Below are 19,874 nucleotides of genomic sequence, written 5' to 3'. Positions count from 1 at the left end.
TTTAAAATCTGCCATGATCCTACCTTTATTTACAAGCTTATGCTGTCCCACGTCTCTGCATGAACTCTCTGTTCCAGGAATGTCTACCTTCTCCGTAGCCCTGAAACATATTTTAATCACTTCTCTCTGTGTGTCTTTCTTTGTTTACACTTGCAATCTTCCTCATCAGCCTGCCCTGGTCCTACCCCAGCCCCAATTATATCTTCCTTTCTCCTCTTTAAATATAGTCTAGTTCTACTACAAAGAAACTTTCCTCTTATGATGTCCAAGGAATTGGGTGCTGTATTCTATAATTAAAGAACTCCTCCCTTGTACCATTATTTACCCTAGAGCATCAAATTTGAAAGTGTTGATTGTAAGATAAAATATTGTATGTACTACTAAAGAAGAGAAAAAACTTGCAAGTACAGTGTGACAAATTGATTTTTAAGAGGCATTACTTCTTGATGATAGGAAAAGAGAAAAACTTGCATCTTGGATTCAGTAAAATATAGCAGGTGATTCATACACAGGTACATTCACTTATTCAATAAATATTTACTGATTACCTACCAAATGCTGAGGGCTACATAGAGAACGTGTCGACAGACACCCACATTCAAGCTTAGACTCTGTTGTACACACGCATTTTACTGTCCCCCCCCCCCCCCCCGGTAGGACAGTAAGGTCTTCAAAGGTAGAAATTAACATCTTGTACTTCACTTCCCCAGCAGGTAGTGCTTCACATGGCTTGGCACATAGTTGGCACTCTAAATATTTAGTGTGAGGTAATGAATAAAAAAGTATGCACAGTATAATAAAGTCTGTTTTAAATTCACACACAAGATACTGCTAAACTAGTTGCATTATAGGCCTCTCAATGTGGCCTTTACATGACTTCATAAGTCAGGGGGAAAGTTTTGAGGTGTGTGGGACGGACAAAGAAGTCCTGTTATGTTGATGTGCCCGAAGGCCCACTCAGGGATTCTCTGACGGAAGCAAAGGACACAGAGATTTAGAACTGATGCCATATTCACATTGCTTTAGGAAATTACTTTCTTCCTAATTCTTTAAAATAACAAATCAGCAGATCTTTGTCATTTGTTGATTTGAGATTTCCGGGTTTTACCATTTGTGAGCCACCCTAGAGTCCATGATGTCTAGAACTTTGCCTTTTTTCTGGGAATTCAATCACCTGGGAGGTTGATATGCATCAGAGAGTTGCCCAGACAGGAGTGAGCGCAGGCGGCCACCCAGCATCTCAGCATCTCACAGCAGCTTTGTCCTCTCCTCTTCAACTCTACTCAGGAATCTGAGGATTCTCAAGATCGTAGGATGTATCCCTTGAGAACACCAAGGGCCCATGTAATCTTGATAGGCTGGGGCTCCTCATTCTTGGAAGTTCATGCTCTCTGACTGAGGACACTCCTTGCAGAACTGAGCGAGGAGAGGACGACGGCGGCTGCCCACAGTGCTCACTCACTCCATCTACAGACGTGTAAAGAGACTGACAGTGTGCTAGTTCAGTGTTAGAGGGTGAAGCACATACAATGAGGTATTTCTGGTGTTCTAGAAACATCACCCCCGTCCTGGACCTCCAAGCACAAAAATCAAAGGATCATGCCAAAGAGTACTAACTGAATTGAACCCTCGAAGGCCCAAATATAAATGACACACAGAAGCTTCTGTGCAAACCGAATTAGCAATGGAAAGTGACAGGGAAATTGTCAGTGTCCCTGAGTGTTTCATTCAACCCTCTGCTCTTGTCGGTGGCTTGGTCCTGACCGTCCTGACCAGATTGCTCCAGATGGGATGGATAGTGTCCAGGGCCAGTCCTGGGGCTGTGTTATGACTGCTAGTTGGCATCTTGCCATGTTGGGGCTTCCACTCTGTCCTCCTGCGTGACCCCAGCCTACTTTGGCTGGCTGAATTATTTAAATATTGTACATTACTAGTTAATAGACACAACATATTGAAAGTTTTACAATCAAATATTTATGCTGCTAGAAAACATTTTACGTTATCTTTAAACAGCTATGTCATCTATTTATTTTCATTCTCTGATCTTTCTGTTTTGTATCAGAATTGGAGAATTTAGCATATTTACCCAGAAGTAAATATTAGGATGAAAACATTAGGCAGCTGAAAAGTCGACTTAGGAAAGTGCAGAAGTATTTTTTGTTAGTGTCAATTGCACAACAGCCCTTGCATGGTAATAAATTAGGAAATTTCTTTGGCATGCTTGGAGCATAGAGATGTCTAGTTCATGGTAAGACACTGCCTCTAACTCCCTTTGGCCTCTTTGGTAGAACAGCCTCACCATTCTTTCTGTCCATTCACTCCTGTTTTGAAATGGAGAGAAACTCTTCTCGGGTAGAGAGTGGGCATTTGCAGGTGACTGCTACCAAGGAGATACATTTAATACTGGACCTTGGGCTGCAAGTAAGAGTCAACACTTGGCGGTCTGAAGTCTTCTGTTTGGCAGTGGAAGGCCACGCTGCCTTCAGCCAGACCTCCTCCTTTTTTGTCAGACGCTCCCAACTTCTGAATACTTCTCCCTAACTCTGTCCTTGTTGCTGCTTTATGAGGCCTCAAAGCTAGTCGCCATGTTTCAGGGGCAGCTTGTCTCCACCCCAGAGAGAGTCCAGCCACTGTCTCATCTTACTGCTGAGTCAGCAAAAAGGACCCTCCTTTTGAACATCAGTGGGTTTTTTTACCCCGTGTCTTTTCCAAAGAATACCCTTCAAGAGGCAAAAAAGTCATCAGAATGTCAAAGGCCCAGAAAGCACCATCTCTCTGATGAGCCTTGGACTCCAGTCTCTAACTTAGAGCTCGAGATCTAATTTCTGCGCCTAGCCTTACGTCTTCTCCGTGTGCTCTCCACTCCTTGGGCCTCCTTCCTCCATCATGTCTGATTTTCCCGAGCTCTGGCTGAACTTCCAATCAAGGCCTTCCTTCTGTCTCACCCCTCTCTTCAAAGGCTGGGGCACGTGCAGCTCCTTGGACTGACTTCCCAGGAGTCTCATTAGCTTTGGAGGAGGTAGTGGGCAGGATTTAGGGTGAGCACGACTTGTGTTGGCGTTGATGCTGCCCTCCCAGTAGCCTTAGGCTGTCTCCTAACCTCCTTGAACTTCAGCTCCTATCCCTAAAATAAGAAGATGATACGTGGGTCGTTGGATTGCTACGAGGATTATATAAGAACTTATATGGATGCTATGTAAAGTGCCTTATACTATGTTTGGTCCAGAGTGAGTGCTTATCAATTGCGTAGCTGTCAGTAACTATTCGTATGATAACTATTATCATCGCTGTGTGTGGTGCCGACAGGCTGACTGCCTCCAAGGTCTCTCAGGTCTTGATTTTCCCCAGTTCCTCTCCGGGACTGGTGTGGCTTTTTCCAAGTATCCAAACTCTTAAGGCATGAAAATTGGGCCAATTGAGGAGATTTTAATAAAAGGAATCTTTACAAATATGTGGGTGAGATGCGCAGTACAGTACCCCCAGGGCTAGGGACTGCAGGACACCTTGCCACTCCCACTGCTGATGGAGGAGGAGGGCAAGTCAGCACAGCCCGCAGGGAGGCAGCTGAGTGGATGAGACTGCCTGGTGAGAGCTGCGGTCTGCACAAGGATGTTGCAGAGGGCCGGGGACCCTGGGAAACAAACGCCCTGACCTCACTCTCTCATCCACACCAGAGCTCCCCATTGGCTGTACACACCTTGAAGTCAGAGGGCAAAGGGGGCTACTTATGCTGGCCATATTGGTCAACCTCCCCGTCACTGCCCCCACCCCAGAGTGGAGGGTAGGATGGAGGGAGACGGAGGAAGACCCAGAGATAAAAAGAAATAGCTATCAGAAGATACCCAGATTGGCCGTGGTAGGTGGGTGGTTTAACTCTGAGGGTGTTGGGAAGCCGCTGGGGGATTTAAGCAAAAGGGGTTCTTTAACGTGATTTACGTTAAAAAGATCCGTCTGGCTTCTGCGTAGAGAATGGGCTTTTGGGGGCCAAGACTGGAAGGCAGGAGAATATTTAGGAGGTTATTACACCATCTAAATAAAAAGTGCATGTTGGGGTGGTCTAGCACGGTGGCTGCAAATAAAGAAAAATAAATGGATTTAGGAAATATGCTGGAAAAAATTCTAAAAAGCACATTCTGCCCTTGTCATGAGCTAAGAGACCCTCTCCAAGCCCAGTGGGGAATAAGAACATCTGTCCACCCTCAGAGCTGCAGACTCTGGGACCCCTGTGCCAGCTAAGGCTGCTATCACCGTGCAGCGTGCGTTGGGATAAATTCGTCAGCTCAACGCTATCTTTACTTATAAAAAGGAGAGAGAAAATAAGAATTTTTCCAGCCTGGCACGTAGAAAAATGATTTGTCCAGTTGGCCCGATAAATAACAAACAGTAAAGTCTGCTAGTTTTATCGTTGGCATTATCATGAAGAACAGGCTGTGCTTATTAACCGGTTAAAGGGGTTCCATTCTCTGTGATGCTGAAGTGAGTTATAATCTTTACCAAACAAATAACGTCAGTAATTTTTAAATTCCAGAGTCATGAATGTTTGTAGGGTTTTCTCTCTCTCTCTCTCTCTTTGGTGATACTTCTGTCAGATATCAGAAATGCTTTTGCTGTGTTCCCAGATGTAGTGTCATTTCCAACTAAAGACTTGTAAGGCTGTTTCTAAAAACCCATCAACATCTCTTCAAGGATCAGGGTACACTAGTGATGAGCAGCTTTAAGGCTGGTGTCATAATATCAATTCCAAACCATTATTCACTGTTGGGAAGTTCTGATGTCTCATAAATGAACCTGGGTAGGCTATTAAATTCATAAGGTAGGCCTAGCCCGGAAGGTGGTCACAGATCAAAGAAAACTATGGACAGGTTTTGTTTTTTTTTTTTTCCCGATCATTCTGCAAATAAATGACTTAGTATAGTTGAGGGAATTCATCTTTTTTGCAAAATTTATGTAGAAGGATCACAACTCCCAGTATCATTAAAAATAAAGAACAAATAGGTGAGCACTTCAGACATACTTGAGGCCAAGTCACAGCCCTGCCGCTAACCAGCTGGGCGACCTTGGTCAAATTACTTCACTTCTCTAAGCAAGGCTGCTTAGAGTGGGGGCCTTGGGGAAAATATTGTTTGCAGGGCTCCTGTCTATATAAACAATTTGAGTAACTCAAAATCAGCATGTCAGCACCATTCCGGCTGCCTAATAACACATAAGTTAGAGGACGTTGTCGGCTCACCAGGCTGCCCTCCGGGGACCAGTGCTGGTCAGCAGGCTCTGGGATAACCCATTAGGCTGCCATGCTGGGGTCACTAGGCACCTGGTCAACCCTACCCCAGGCTAGAGGGTTAGAGAATACTCCAAAGGGTAGAAACAGATACAGGGAGTGGGGCCCACCCTGTCTGACTTGAGTTCAGAGGACCTAGCCCAGATGGCACTGCTGGCCTCCACACTTTCCGGAAGACTTAGAAAATTTCAAGGGAGGCAATCCAAAGCACAGGGACATCCCTGAGATGTGGCATCTGGGGTAAAGCCCCTGGTTGAAGGATGGTACTCCCACTGAACCCCAATTTGCCTATCAGTAAGATGGGAATTAAAATGTACCTACTTCCTAAGGCTATTGTGAGTATTAAGATACTGAAGCCATTCGGATCCCTAGCACAGAATAAGCATTGACTGCATATTGGCTGATGCTGCATACGTGTGTATGGACATATAAGCGTGTACTTACACATAAGTATGTTGTAGCCCAGACTCAAAATGATTTTTGATGACAGATGTCTGTCGGCATTGAATACTTGGCTCTGTTCTCTGGCAGGTGTAGTGGTGGGTCTTGCTTCAAATTACAAATCAGCAAACCCAGATAGAGCAACAGCAACAACAAAAAAGGACATGAAACCTTCAGAATTATTAGTTTTAGCTTCACGGATTTCTACTCAAGCAGATATTACTTTGCACGGGTTTTATCTTTTCAAATAAAACAAGAATAAAACTCCCACAGTCTAAATGCCTCAAAACTGAATATTGTTTTTATTATTATAATTCATTTAAGCATAGATCATTCCATGTTTATATTTCCAGTGGAATCTTTAGGAAAACCTCAGATGCCAGCCAATAGAAACCTGCAACTCAGAGGTCTGACTGCGGCGTCCCTGGCAATGGCCCACCTGTCCCCAGTGACCTGTAGGGCCACATCCAGCCACGAGGCACTGACTTCATGCAGGGACAGCCTGGCCTGAGGAACCTGGAGGATGTTTAAAGGATGCTAACTTTCTCCCTGCTTTGGAATGGCTCTGGCTATTTCCACCATTGAAAACAGTTACTTCCCAAATGATCATCATTCACAGACTCCAAAATGTAGCATTTGTAGAGCACTTGAAAGCATATGAGGTGCTTCTCTGCAACTTAGTTTTGCCTGTAAATAGGTTGGTCCAGGGATCGATGTGATTGTCAGCATCACCACCTCATCATAGCCATCATCTTGGCTCTCCTTTCTGGGGGATTTCTCATGTGCCAGGCTCTGTCCTGAGTGCTTTATATGTATCTACTTACCTACTGGATCCTCTCCATGACTTTTTTGGACTAGATCTCCCCATCTTAGAGATGAGGAAACCAAGGCACAGAGAACAAAGAGCTTAAGGAATTTGCCCAAGGTCACACAGGTAGTAAAAGATGGGGTCAAAAAATTACACTCAGGCATCTGGCTTCAGAACCCACATCTTTTGCCATAACTAGCCCCCCTGCCACTAACACCCCTGAAAACAGGAGGAGGAGTTACACCACCAACGGCTCCGTGTCTCAGTAACCACTCCAAACCCAACCCTCTGCAGACATGAAAATTGTACTGGATTTTCTAGGATTCTTCTTTGGTCATTTTTAATAACTTTTCTTTCAAACACACTGGAAGATACCCCAGCTTCATGTCTTGAAAGGCTTCGACACACAGTTACCGTTTAGCTTTCAACGATAATGTAACAAAATCCTGGGTTTTATGGTTTTTTTTTTTTTTTATTTTGTGGAATGGGTCAGTACCAAGGTCAGTTCGTAATAAAGAATTTTCCAGAAGAAAAACAGAAATTGGCAACACACCATAAGAAAACACTGCATGAGCCAGGAAGCAACGAAGAGATGTTTAAATTTTCCCTGACACGAATACTGACCACCCAGGGACTAAAGAAAACACCTGTTGGAGGCTGGGCACAAATATACCCAGAGAGGGAAACTGGATCAGGCTTCTGAGTCACCTGTCAAATTAGAGGCTGCTTGAGCTCCTGAAAAGAATAGCCCCATAGAAGCCTTGAGACCCAAGACCTGGTCTTGTCTCTACCTAGAGGGACAACTTCCGATGAGTCAGGGGTCCTCTCTCCTGCGTCAATTACTTCAGCTGTCAAAAAGGGTCTCAACACACAGAACTGCTACAAGGGAGAATACACATTCAAGGGTTTTAAAAAGTTAAAAGTGCATGTGATGCTGGGGAAAAGCAGCATGAAAACTGCAATTATAAGGCCAGAAAATCTTAGAGGAGGGGTGAGGAGGTGGCCCATGGAGGATTTTTTTAGGGCAATGAGACTACTCTGTATAATATGGTAATGGTGGACCCATGTCATGATACATTTTTTTCAAACCCATAGAATGTAGAACACCAAGAGTGAGCTGTAATGTGAACTGTGGACCTTGGGTGATTGTGATGTGTTAGTACAGGTTCATCAAACTTAGCACTCCGGTGGGATGCTGCTAATATGGGAGGCTGTGCACGCGTGAGGGCAGGGGGTGTATGGGAAACCTCTGTGCCTTCCTCTCGATTCTCAACCTAAAACTACTCTTAAAAAAATGAAGTCTTAGTAAAAACAAATCTTACAAAAACAGGTAGACTAAGGGTTGCAACCCCTGCCTGATCATGTAGGCTTCAGTTGGAGAGTTTGCAGGAGTCCATTTCTACAAAGCTAGCATATCTGTTCAAATCATATTCACAAAGAGGAATTTTGCTGTAGAAGAATTTAATGGATTTGAATGTCCCTTGGCTATTTGCTGAATTGAGTGATTTTTTTTTTTTTAAGTTTCATTTAACTGGATTCCTGAGACGAGGTGAGGTTATTGTTGGTTAACAAGCCTCCTGCCGTGAATTTTCTTTACTGTTATCATAGCTGGTTTTAACAGCACTTGGAATTTTCCCTTTTCAGACATTCCCACTTGGAATGTACCAACATAATAGTCAGATGTCAGTTTTAGTTAACCTCTTCTAACTCCTTGAGTGGGCCATGGTGTTTCCAAGGGGAGAGGTGTAGCCTTCCTAGACCATGTGCCCTAGAACTGAACGCTGTCCTCCCTGACTCACAGCCCTGGAAACTCGGGGAGAGATAAAGATGGGGTTTGGATTGTGGTCCACAGAGTAGCTCTGCTGGCTCTCCCCCACCCCTCCCTCCTGGGGCGGCGCTCCACCATTCCTTAGTCATAATAGATGTCCTGGGTTAATGAGACTAGGCATGCATGATTTGTAAGGTCACCTGAGGCAGGTCAGGGATTTATGGGCCTCCATTCTGTTTTCTGGGGAGAGCGGGGGAGGTAGCCAATGAGTGAAGCAAAGGGAAGAGTTAGGAAACAGAATGTGACCAGTTGTAAAAAAAAAAAAAAAAAAAAAAAAAGTTTTGGAAGAAAAAGCAAACTCCCACATCAGATCACACTTTATGAACCAGAAGTGGTTTCATCATCTCTGGAAAGTGTATAAAGTTGTATAGGGCCCTGAATGGAGTGAACCAGAACAAAATCGTCCCTACACCCCAGGTGTCATCCAACCAACCCACTGTTTACAAAACCACCATTTAAGATGCCTTGGTAGATATAAAGAATATAGGATGTAGTCAAAGTCATCAAGAAATTTAGAATGTATTTGCAGAAGAGATCAAAAACCAGAACCACTATTTTGTATACCATAATTCAAATACAAATTATGCCAAAGGGCAGTTTATTATGAGATGAGTTAATAAAGGAAATTCGTGAAAAAGAACTAAAGGAAAAATAGATCCTGAGTTACAGATAAATGAAAATGGCATTTCTGTCCCCTAGTAGCCTAGAAAGTAGTGGAAGGACTTTCTCGTTAAAAAGTAATTGATAATATTCCTTGACAATGCAAAAACAGAAGCCTATGCAAGATATGAAAGCAGCAAGGCAAGGAGGGTGTAATTAACTCTGCCTGGGGCTGTCAAAGAAGGTTTTCTGAAGAAGGTAAAGTCTGAATTGGGCTTTGACATATAAGTAGGAAGTCTCTAGACAGAGAAAGGAAGAAGGCATTCTAGGTAAAAGAACCAGCATAGGAAGAAAGAGAAACTGTAGTGTTTTTAAAGACCCTTTGTTATTGCTAGCACACAGAGAATGAATGGGGAAGACAAGCAGGGAATAAAGTAGGAGTAAATGGGACTGAACTACACAGGGCTTTCTGTGTCAAACTTAGGAGTGTGGACTTTATCCTTCGGCACTAGGGAGCCAAAGAAGGTTGTAGGCAGGAAGCAGAAAGATCCTGCTTTGATTTAGAACTATCCCTTCAATGGCAACATGGATTGGGGCAGGGAAAGACTAGGAGGAGCGAGATCGTTCAAGAGACACTTGTAATAAACCAGGAAAAAACCAAGGTGGGACTTGAAATAAGGAAGAGGCATTACGAGCAGATTAGGGGGTAGGCTCAAGAGGTGTTTAGGAGGAGAACGGAGAAGGTGTGGCGCCAGGCTGGGGGTGGGAGAATGCAGGGGTGCAGGTGGTGGGCCATCTCCCATGCCAGAAACATGGGGGATGCCTTCCCACTAACTCAGCAGGAGCTGCAGGGAAAGGAGTAGGTTTGTAGGGAAACAGCGGGAGGACGTGTGAGTTAGGTTTCGTACCTGCTGTTTTCGAAGAGCTTTGGGGAAGCCCTAGGGGAGAAGGCGTTTGGATATATGAGAAAGGACTAACGATACCCAATCCTGGAGAGGATCTGGAAGGCAAACACTGACAAGTGTCTCTTGGACAAGGAAGTAATTATTTGTCATCTTGGTTCCCTCACAGAACAGAAGAAACAAAGAAGGGTTGAAGAATTTTTGCCTTGCACACGGCACCAATCCAATACTCAGTGCCAACCATGAGTCCAGCTGTGTGTGACACGCACCTCCATCCTCCGTGTTCTCCATGGCAAGCAAGTCACAGCAGTGTGACAGGCTCTTGGATACACCCTGGGCCCCAAAGTCACCATCATTGCATAAATTCAGTGCAAACCAGCTTAAGCAATACTTATCATGGAGCTGGGGCGACTGGTGTAGATTGATTCAAACACTGTCAGATTGCTCATCTTTTTGGGGGAAACACACTCCCTCCCCACCCTCTTAAAGCTAGAGCAGCAAGGAAAAAGTGGCACTGTGCAGATGCCTGACTTCTTAACACAGTGTCCCTGTCCCCCAGGAAACGTGGCCCAGCCCAGTGGCGCTACATCTGAATCATCCAATCGGATTCCTTTTCCTGGGCAGGAGCTAGGATAGGGAGGGAAAAGAGAGAAGGAGGAGACAGGTGCAAAGCACTGCTGGCAAACAGGGGAAGCAGGAGCTGGGACAGATCCTTTCAACTGAAACGCCTTTCTTTACATTTGTTTAACTGAAAGTCTTTGTTTACGTGAGGCAAAGTCCTTTCGTGCTCGCTTTCATGAAAGAAAACAGGCTATATTAATAGGGTGTCTCACATGCGTTCCATCTGAGATTTCATTACATCACTAGTGTAATAGGGTCACTGGATTGCTGGTTTATTGGGAGTTTGTGGCTGCCCTGCCACTGTATTCCTGTCCCCTAGAGGTCCAGGATATCTGCTTTATCTCTATAAACCCTACGGTGCTAGAACACAATTCGTGCTTGATAAATATTTCTGGAATTGTAACCACTGGATAGGTTGAGGCTGCGTTCCTTAAACAGGTAACTGAGTGGTCCAGGTTGCACCTCCCTCCTGGGATGGAGCCCCCTTGAGGTCAGAGCACAGATTTCATGGTGGGAGGTTGCAAAACGGGGTGGTCAAATATTATATGATATCACTTCTATGTGGAGTTTAAAAAATCATACAAATGAACTTATTTACAAAACAGAAACATCACAGACATAGAAAACAAACTTCTGGTTACCAAAGGGGAAGGTGGGGGAGGGATAAATCAGGAGTTTGGGATTAGCAGATACACACTACTGTATATAAAATAGATAAACAACAAGGTCCTACTGTAGAGCACAGGGAACTGTATTCAGTACCTTGTAATAGTCTACAATGAAAAAGAAAATATATACATGTATAACTGATTCACTGTGCTACACGCCAGAAACTAACATTGTACATCAACTATACTTCCGAAAAAAAAAAAAAAAAAAAAAAAAAAAGGATCGCTGGAGGCTGGGGGAGGGTAAAGAGGGACCTAAAACACACAGGAAGACTTGTTTTGTTTCTGGGCACTCCAAGTGTATTATTTCGCTTAAACACTCCAGCACGTCTGGAAAGTGAGCAGTTCCAACTCCATTTTACATGAAGATGCTGAGTGTCTCCAAGGGCTGTAATCACTCACTCCCGGTCACAGGGGTAGCTTAGATTCAAAGGAAGATTTCCTGATGCTGGAAGCCCATGTCTCTCCCCTGCATCACGTCGTATCCTGGGCTCACTCTCGACTCGGGAGAGAAGGTCATAGGGTAGGGAGGCCTAGAAGTGCTGCCCACGTGATCGAATTGCAGGACAGAGCCTGGTGGCCAGCCGTTGCTCCGTTAGCAGACTGCTTCCAAAGTACAGCCGCTTGGGAGATCTGTTTCCCTCGGGAACATCCTCTCCAAATTCCACCAACAAAAAAAATTTTTTTTTCACAACAAATGCTTGCATAGAGAGTGAAAAGGATGAGCTTCTATAGGAACATACTTCTATCCATAGATATTCCACTCCATAGGGGGTATACGTCCCCAAGGGTAGTCACTCTCCCATGGGAAAACTGAGGCGGGCTTATGGTTACCAGCATTTCCCAAACTCACTCAAAAAGGAAACTATGCTCCTACACACACACACACACACATGCACACGCACACGCACAAGCTTGCAGGCCCGCAGAGGGAAAACAATCCACTCTCTTCCAACTCATCTGGGTCATGCAGACCCTTACGGTCAATGCTGGCTTCAGCTGTTCTCATCACAACTTTCACTGAAAGAATCCTCCGGCAAGTTGCCCTGTAACACTTCTCAGCTCCACAGCCCTCAGGATAAAAATCTGTTTGGCTTTCTTTTTTTCTTTTTTTTTTTTTGCTAATGTGGATCAGAATCATTTTTTCTCTACTCAGATAATTGAGCAATATTTCTTATCCCACCAGTCTCTTGCCTGCAGAGTACCTCCCTGCCGCAGGCATTTTAACGCTCGGCTGGGCTCTTCCAGCATCCTGGGCATCTCTATTCCGAAACCTCCCTTCACATGACCTCTTGTCATCGAAGGTCAGGAGCCTGGGGCTGGGCAGAGGACAAAAACATGCTGGTAGAAAAAGGGGTCCCTCTGTGTCACAGGTAACATGATGCCCCTTCTCCCTATGTTCATTCACATTTTACCCCAGGAATCTGTGTGTTACATGGCAAAGAGGAGGTAAAGATGCAGGTGGAATTAATGTTGAAAATCAGCTGACCTTGCAACAGGGTTTATCCAGGTGGACCCAGTATCATCACAAGGGCCCTTAAATGTGGGAGAGGGAGACAGAGGGGAGAGGGCAGAGCTATGTCACATGATAAGAATTTGCCCCGTCATGCTGGCTTTGAAAGGAAGGGGCCATGAAACCAAAAATGTGGGCCCCCTCAAGAAGCAAGGAACCACCCTCCCCTAAATCCTCCCCAAGGGAAGGCAGCCTTGATAATACAGTGATGTTAGCCGAGTGAGACCCACTTCAGACCTCCAACCTCCAGAGCTGCAAGGCAATACATTTGTGTTGTTCCAAACCATTGAAGTTGTGGTCATTTACTCCAGCAGGACTAGGAGAGAAATGCCTTCTACAGGAGCAGGTTATGTAATGACTGAGATAATGTACATCTCACCCTCTTGTGAACAGACATCCAGGGACAGGACTCCATCCCCAAGAGGAACATGGGTGGAATTGCTTTGCCTCCCTTCTGACACATCAGGAGTCAAACAGTCTGTCCTGGAAGACCTCGTTTACATGAATGACACGTCAGATCCAGAGAGAACACAAGGATTGCAGGATTTGTGCCAGGCCGGAACTCAGAGCATTAGAAGTTAGTCCCATGAGCTATTGTCATATCAGGTCTTCATCTGTCACAGACTGATCTTTTAAGGGTTTAGCACTCTCAGACCTAAGCAGGCATGGATGTGAGAGATGATGCCTGGAGGCCCGCGTGCATAGATGGTTGCAAATAAATTCAGCCCAACACAATGTACCTATATAGTTTGGTTTTAATTTTCTGTGCCGCCAAAGATTGAGCAAGCTTCTTGAGAGCAGGTCTGTTTCATTTGTCGATGAGACCATAACACCTGGCACGTGCCGGATGCGCAATCACTCAGTGTTGGTTTCAGAATGGATTCTCCTCTAAGTAAGAAGGGACTCACTCGTGGAAAAAGCCTTTAAGCCTTTCCGTGCTGAGCCCAACACCAGCTCTGACATCCCTCTGCTCCAGAGACCCCTCCCTCCTTGAGTCCCACCCTACTGAGGGCCCCAAAGGGCTTCCAACTCTTGTATCTTCCCTCGGAGGGAGAGCACTGTGTCCTGGCTGGATCTTCAGACACCCTGAGTCAGGTCGGTCCGAAAAAGCGCCTATCCTGGAAAAAGAGAAAGGCGTTCCGTTTTCTCCGAGGACGTGTAGCCAGGTTTGATACCGGAGCTGCGAGATGGTGGAAACGGACAGAGAATGTGAGGACACTGGTGGATTGGAAGCCTTGTTTATTTTCTAGGGGGTCCAGTCTGCCTGCAGAGCGCGGCGCGCCCCGAGTCCCTTCCCGGCGTGGGAGACGCCCGACGCCCACCGCCTGCCTCCCGGGCTGCAGGGAAGGGAGCCCAGTCCCTCTGGGGTCCCCACCCACCTGGCCCCACCCACCTGCACGCCCACCTGCACGCCGGGCGCGGCGCGGCGCTCCTCCCCTTCCCGCGGCGCCCGACTCTCCCCCGCGCGGGCGCACGCCGCGTCCCCGCTTCCGCCCCCGCCGCAAAGAGTTAAGACCGGCCCTCGGGACTCCTCCGGCGGCTCCGAGTCCCGGGCCCCGTTCGCCGCTCCTGATTGGCTGAGCTCCTGTCAGTAGTAAAAAAGGATCAGATAGCAAACTTGGGACCTTCTTAAAGGCGTGGTGGTGATGCTGGACGAGCGCGGGCAGCCTATGACATCAGCCGAGCACGCCTGGGATGCCGCGGCGACCGGCCAGACTCGGAGGACGCGCAGGGTCCCGCCGGCTGAGACTGGAGTAGCCCCGCACGGCGAGGGGGGAGCCGCCACTTTTCTGGGGACACTGTTTGCAGTCACTTGCTACCACTGTGCTCCTACCTGGGGGAGCTCGCGGAGAGTTGGATGAATTCTGGGTTGTTAACTGCGGTCACCTGGGCTCCCAGGAGCCTGTTCCTGGTGGAAATCAGGGGGCATCCGGCCAAGGGACCAGCGGCTCGCTGAGACTCAACATGACACTCCTGGGGTCCGAGCACTCTTTGCTGATTAGGAGCAAGTTCAGATCAGGTAGGGCGAAGGCGCTTAGCATTACTTCTTCAACTCTTCCTCTTCTGCGCTTCTGGACTCCAGACTGCTTTCCAGTAAATGTTTCACAGCCTTCCATGGCTACTTCAACTCTGTTCCCCAAAAGCAAATTTTGGAAGTGAAGAATTTTATTTGCCTTGAGGGAGGGCCGTTCACGTCTTGTGCAGTAAACGCTTTGAGTTGTAGAATGTGGTTTCTGTTTGTGAGAAGGCTAACCCTTTCTTTTATTTTTTGTCTCTTGTATCTGTGAATAGACATTTTGGAGGGATACATCAAAAAGGAACAACCTTGAACATGAACACGGAGGGGATTTCTAGTCTGAGAGCTGCGTGGTTATCAGCTATAATTGCTGAGAGGATGAACCTGATGTCATGTGTTAGATACAGGGGTCACTTAAAATGTAGCTACTCCAAACAAATATATTTCCCAAAAAAGTCACTTGGGGGAAGTAAAAATAGCAAATTTGGAGCACACCAAGTATTTAAAATGACATCACTATAGGGAAAAAAAATGTCCAGTGCCACAAGTATTTTTTCCCAAACCATCTAATGTTTATAAATGGAGACTTTCCCCCCAAATTTCTGTGTTAGTGGTGCATAGGGAAACTTCTCAGAGGACACTGAGTGAAGGTGAGCGGAGAGAAGATGGGGCTTTAACTGCCCCGCACGTAGGGTTGGTATCCTGGCGCCTGGAAGGTGTTGATATGTGGGTCTCCACATTTAGACAGGGAGATAGATGTCTTCAGTTCTTTCTCAGTAGCTCTGTGTATGTTGGTTTTTGTAAAAGTGGTAGCAGACCACTCAGTGAATGGTACTTCTGCTTAGAAGATGGGTTACATTATGTGAACTCTGTTGTGAACGTTTCCCATGACAGGTGTTAGAAGGATGCCTGCCAAGTTTGCGGAGTTTTCCAGAGTCCTTCCAAATGGGACCACTCCGTGTTTCACTTGGGCGGATGTTACAAAAAATGAGAAGAGTGGATGCTGGAAAGTAGGGTCATCTGGGACACCATCTCTAAGGAGAGATGCTCTGGGCTTTTAGATCTCTTTGGAGTCCACTGGAGATTTCCTTAGGCTCTGTGCTGTTGAAATGAGGTGAAAGCTTGAGAACTTAGGCAGCCACAAGACTCAGCACCCTGAAAACCTGAGGCAAGTCTGCCAGGCACTAGGTTTTGCAGTGGATTAATCCTTCCTTTCCTTTCCGTGGTGAGGTGAGGTGGTTGGTCTGTTAATCCACTAGAGACATTGCCACTGCTTTGTAATTTGGTCAAAACTGCAGGGCAACACTGCCACCTTTCTGAAGGAGAGAGGATGTAGATTTGTTTTGCAAGAAGCCACACTCATTTCAAATGCACACTTGGCCAGTTTCCTGTAGGGGCAGGGAAGGGGCTGGTTCGTCTCTAGAAGGATTTGGTGATGTTCTTGATAGCAGAATTGTGAAACAGGCTTATCAAACGAATGTTTTCTTGGTCTGCAGTGCAGAGGAGGGGAAGCCAGTGTTGACACTGCTCCCAATTCCTGTTTTAGTGGGTTGGCGGAGTCCTTGTGTCTCCCGTACATCCTGCAGACCTGGACCCTGGAGCTTCAGAGAATTCCAATTGCAGCCTCACTTTTGTTTTTTATTTTAAAATTTGAACAGATTTCTGTGTCCCAGGAAGGGTTGCTTTGGGAAAACATGGTATCAAAGCAGATGTAGGCAGGCTTAATCCTCTACCTTTGATAAAACGGAAGGAAGCTGTGGTCTGGAAATGGACAAAGCGATTTGGTTATCTGAGATGCAAGGGGCTGATAAACTCCTGAAAGACAGAGACAAAAACAAGCTGAAGGTGAAACTATGTAGAAGTCATGGTGAGGCGGTGAGCATTCCTCCTGGACGCGGTTACAGCTATGCCTGCAGCAGCACAGGGGCCCAGCTGGCAGCATGTGGATGAGGGGGCTCCTTCCCAAGAGTCCTCGATTTATTTGGTGGCTAGCCATGGATAAGGAAGGCCTCTTCTCGCCTTTGATTTCTCTCTTTCGTTTTCTTCTTTTTTTCTTTCACAAGCTACTCAAAATGTAAACTCATAAAACTGTCTCACTGCTAATGTCTGCTGTGAGATAGACACTCGTGCATTTCATTTAAAATATTTCAAATAAGAAATAAGTTGTTATCTGATGGTGGCAAGACTCCCTTGTGATAGGGCTGGTTTATCGGGAGCAGATAACTGCTTCAGCTCTGAAACTGACATGGGTGGCAGCAGCTTACAAGGGACTTTGTATCAGCTGTATCTGCGTGACCGTGCTATTCACTATCAAGTCCTGCTGCAGGAGCAGTAAACATGAACGTTTGCATGGACAAATGTGTTTCGTGGTATAAACTCAGCTGACTTACGTGGCTGCATAGTTTCACCATTGAGCATGTGGGTCTAGTGGGAAACTCGCTGTGGTTCTAACAGGTACCTTTACCTATCAGCTGTATAATCTTAAACCTTAGATAAATTACATAATTTTCTCTGCCTCACTTTGCTTCATTTGAAGAATGAGAATGATTATAAGGTTGTGGTGGAAATTATTGTGATAATACCAGTAGGGCACTTAGAAAAATGCCTGGTACTTAATAAACCGTCAAAAAATACTGTTATATTATTTATTTTCTTAGGCAGCCTGGTCCCCTCTCTGAGTCTCGGTTACTTAATCTGTTAATGTCAAGGTTGGACTCGGTGATTTCTCGGCCCCTTTGGAAACCTTTTGTGTTTCTCAGAAAACACAAAGACTGGCAACAAGCAAAATTGTGATTGGGCTGTGTGGCATTGGGGCGTAAATCACAGGCAGTATGGTCACTTAAATGCAGTAATTAGTGTTACTTTTAAACTAACCACGTTTTTTTTTTAGTCTTCCCACTGTTGTTATGTCAATATCTGTGATCAGTATCACTGTCAACAATTTTCCTCAAAACCATAATCCTTGTGTCAGTAGAACACAAAGAACCATGTGTGTACGCACACGCACACGCCATGCACAAAGGATCAAAAAGAGTTTTCTCTTCTAAAGGATTAGTGTGTTTCCCTTGCTTCTTATTTTCTCTTCTTTCCAAACAGCTCCTACAAAGGCAGACTCTGATTCCTGCCTTAGCCTTGCCTCCATCTGCCAGAAATGTAGGGTGATCAGATTTAGCAAGTTAAAATACAGGGCACCCAGTTACACTTGAATTTCAGATAAGCAGTGATTTGATTTTTAGCCTGTTGCCATAGTGAGAACCTACTTTCACCCAAACTAGGCATGCTGCCTTTTAGGTGGCCACCCTACCTACAATCTGAGCGGTCTTTGATCAGCACTCTCTGCTGCCTGGTCCAGAATCCCACCAGACTTTTGAGAGTCTGGGGCCCAAAGATGCCCCCAAATGCAAAACTCGCATTTTAGACATGAAAGCAGGAGACTCAGAGTGAGGAGAGGGTACCGGGAGCATGAACTCTGGGTCCCCTGGGGTAGAGTCAAGGCATCAGTGGAGAAAGAACGTGGGAGCCTCTCTCCCATCATGTGGGGGAGGGGAGGTGGATCACCCAGCACAGGGGCTGGTGCTTGGGCAGTGGGGCTCCAGGACTGGGGGCCGCGGCTGGAAGGAGCCAGGCCACGGGCAGAGCAGGCACTGGAGAGGCAGTGGCTGAACTCAGCTGCCTGCTGGGTAGCCGATGCACCTGCCCCTCGTTCCCCACCCCCAGGGGCATCCCGGGACTGGCCTCCAGTGTCTGCCTTTGGCTGCTTGTCCTCCCGGAGAAAGCGAGGGGCATCTCGGCAGGACTCTGCAGGTCAGCCCTCTGTACTTTCTCTCTTCCCCACCCTTCAGGTAACGTAAAGGGGCCACCGCTTCCTTCTCGAAGCAGATCCTTGACTCCTCTGAGACTGGATTTTTCTCTCTTGTGAATTGGGGAGATTGGACTAAGAGGTTGGTCCCAAAGATTTTTACCAAAATGGACATTGTCAAAGAAATTTCCACCATGAGCTCAAGAGAAGCCTGGGCTCTGGCCCCACCTTCACTATTAATTCATTTTACAACCTAGGACAAATGATTAAAGCTAGAAGAGTGCCTTATTACGTATGATGGGAGAAGTTCTAGGTTAAACTCTTTGTCCTGGGCTATAAAACTATCTGTTTTCCTCATTTAATTGACCTCTTGATACATCATTTTTGTCATCTACACAATAGAGGATCTGACTGGTTCACCTCTGCAGTGGCTTCCAGCCCTAAGATTTGATATTTTCCCAAAGGAATAGCCCTGAGCACTTTCATAAAGTTTTGAAGGCTATAAGCTTCATAAAAACATTACTGTGACATCTTTTGACCGTTGTATTCACAGGGAGCTGGACATACAGAAGAAGCTCAATACATTTTTCTTGTGTGGCTGGATGCATAATTCACACCTACCGTCTTCATAATTAACAGAGTCTGTTCTAAGATTTCAGTGGCTTCATAGGTTCAACCTTCTTTTCAAAACTTAGACAACCTTTGGGTGTGACGTTTACTAGAGCACAAATATCTTAACTATTCCCTAATTCCATGTTGCTATTGAAAGACTCTGTAGACTGTTTTAAAAGGTGGGGAAACTTGTTCCATCAAAATCTTCTCGGGAATTTCTCCCGGGTGTAATCAGAATAGGAGGCAGCAAAGGGCTCAGTCTCACTCTGGGCATCAGTACAAGGTGTTCCTAGCTGAATTTATTCTTCCTTCCTTTGCTGACAGCCACTAATCCCTTCCTCAGCCACAGAGTTCATTTCTTATTGATGCCAGAGAGAATTCCCACAAACTTAGTGTCTTAAAACAGCACAGATTTATTGTCTCAGAGTTACAGAGGTTGGAAGTCTGAAAAGGGGCCACTGGGCGAAAACCCAGCTGTTGGCAAGGCTGCATTCCTTCTGGAGTCTCTGTAGGAGAACCTGTCCCCTCGTCCTTCCTGCTGCCCTTGGCCCCTTCCACCATCTTCAAAAGGCAGCCAGGTAGCATCTCCCAAACTCCCTCTGACTTCAGCTCTTCTCCTTCTGTCTTCCACGTGTGAGGAATCTTGGGATTCCATTGAGTTCATCCAGGTTAACCCCCCTATTTTAAAAGGTCGGTTGATTGGCATCCTTAACTCAGCTGTGCCATGTGTCTTAGTGTGGGCTGCTATCACAAAATACTGTAGACTGGGTAGAAAAGCAGTAGAAGT

The 19,874-nt window shown here is 46.0% G+C and overlaps 1 protein-coding gene and 1 long non-coding RNA gene across 9 annotated transcripts in view; one reads left to right on the top strand and one right to left on the bottom strand.

The window, feature by feature from the left end:
• Positions 1 to 19,874, top strand: part of MYOCD (myocardin) — a 164,584-nt gene that overhangs the window by 62,623 nt on the left and 82,087 nt on the right. For 4 of the 8 annotated variants that reach the window (XM_074342140.1, XM_045524804.2, XM_045524803.2 and 1 more), the window contains exon 1: positions 14,323 to 14,679. The exons of 1 other annotated variant lie outside the window; for it this stretch is intronic. In XM_074342140.1, coding sequence (XP_074198241.1) covers positions 14,625 to 14,679 — 55 coding nt within the window. In that variant the 5' untranslated portion in view covers positions 14,323 to 14,624. Of the gene's footprint in view, positions 1 to 14,321; positions 14,680 to 19,874 lie in introns of those variants that run through there. 3 more of the 8 variants (XM_045524801.2, XM_045524800.2, XM_045524802.2) reach the window with 2 other exon arrangements.
• Positions 13,397 to 14,206, bottom strand: LOC141573552 (uncharacterized). The gene is made up of 2 exons (XR_012499358.1): positions 14,065 to 14,206; positions 13,397 to 13,839 (listed from the first exon to the last, which is right to left on the bottom strand). It is a non-coding gene; the product is annotated as an uncharacterized LOC141573552 (long non-coding RNA).

Source organism: Camelus bactrianus, chromosome 16, assembly GCF_048773025.1.
Source record: "Camelus bactrianus isolate YW-2024 breed Bactrian camel chromosome 16, ASM4877302v1, whole genome shotgun sequence".
Taxonomy (NCBI): domain Eukaryota; kingdom Metazoa; phylum Chordata; class Mammalia; order Artiodactyla; family Camelidae; genus Camelus; species Camelus bactrianus.
Note: the sequence above shows the minus strand (reverse complement) of the source record. Positions and strands in the feature narration are given on the sequence as shown.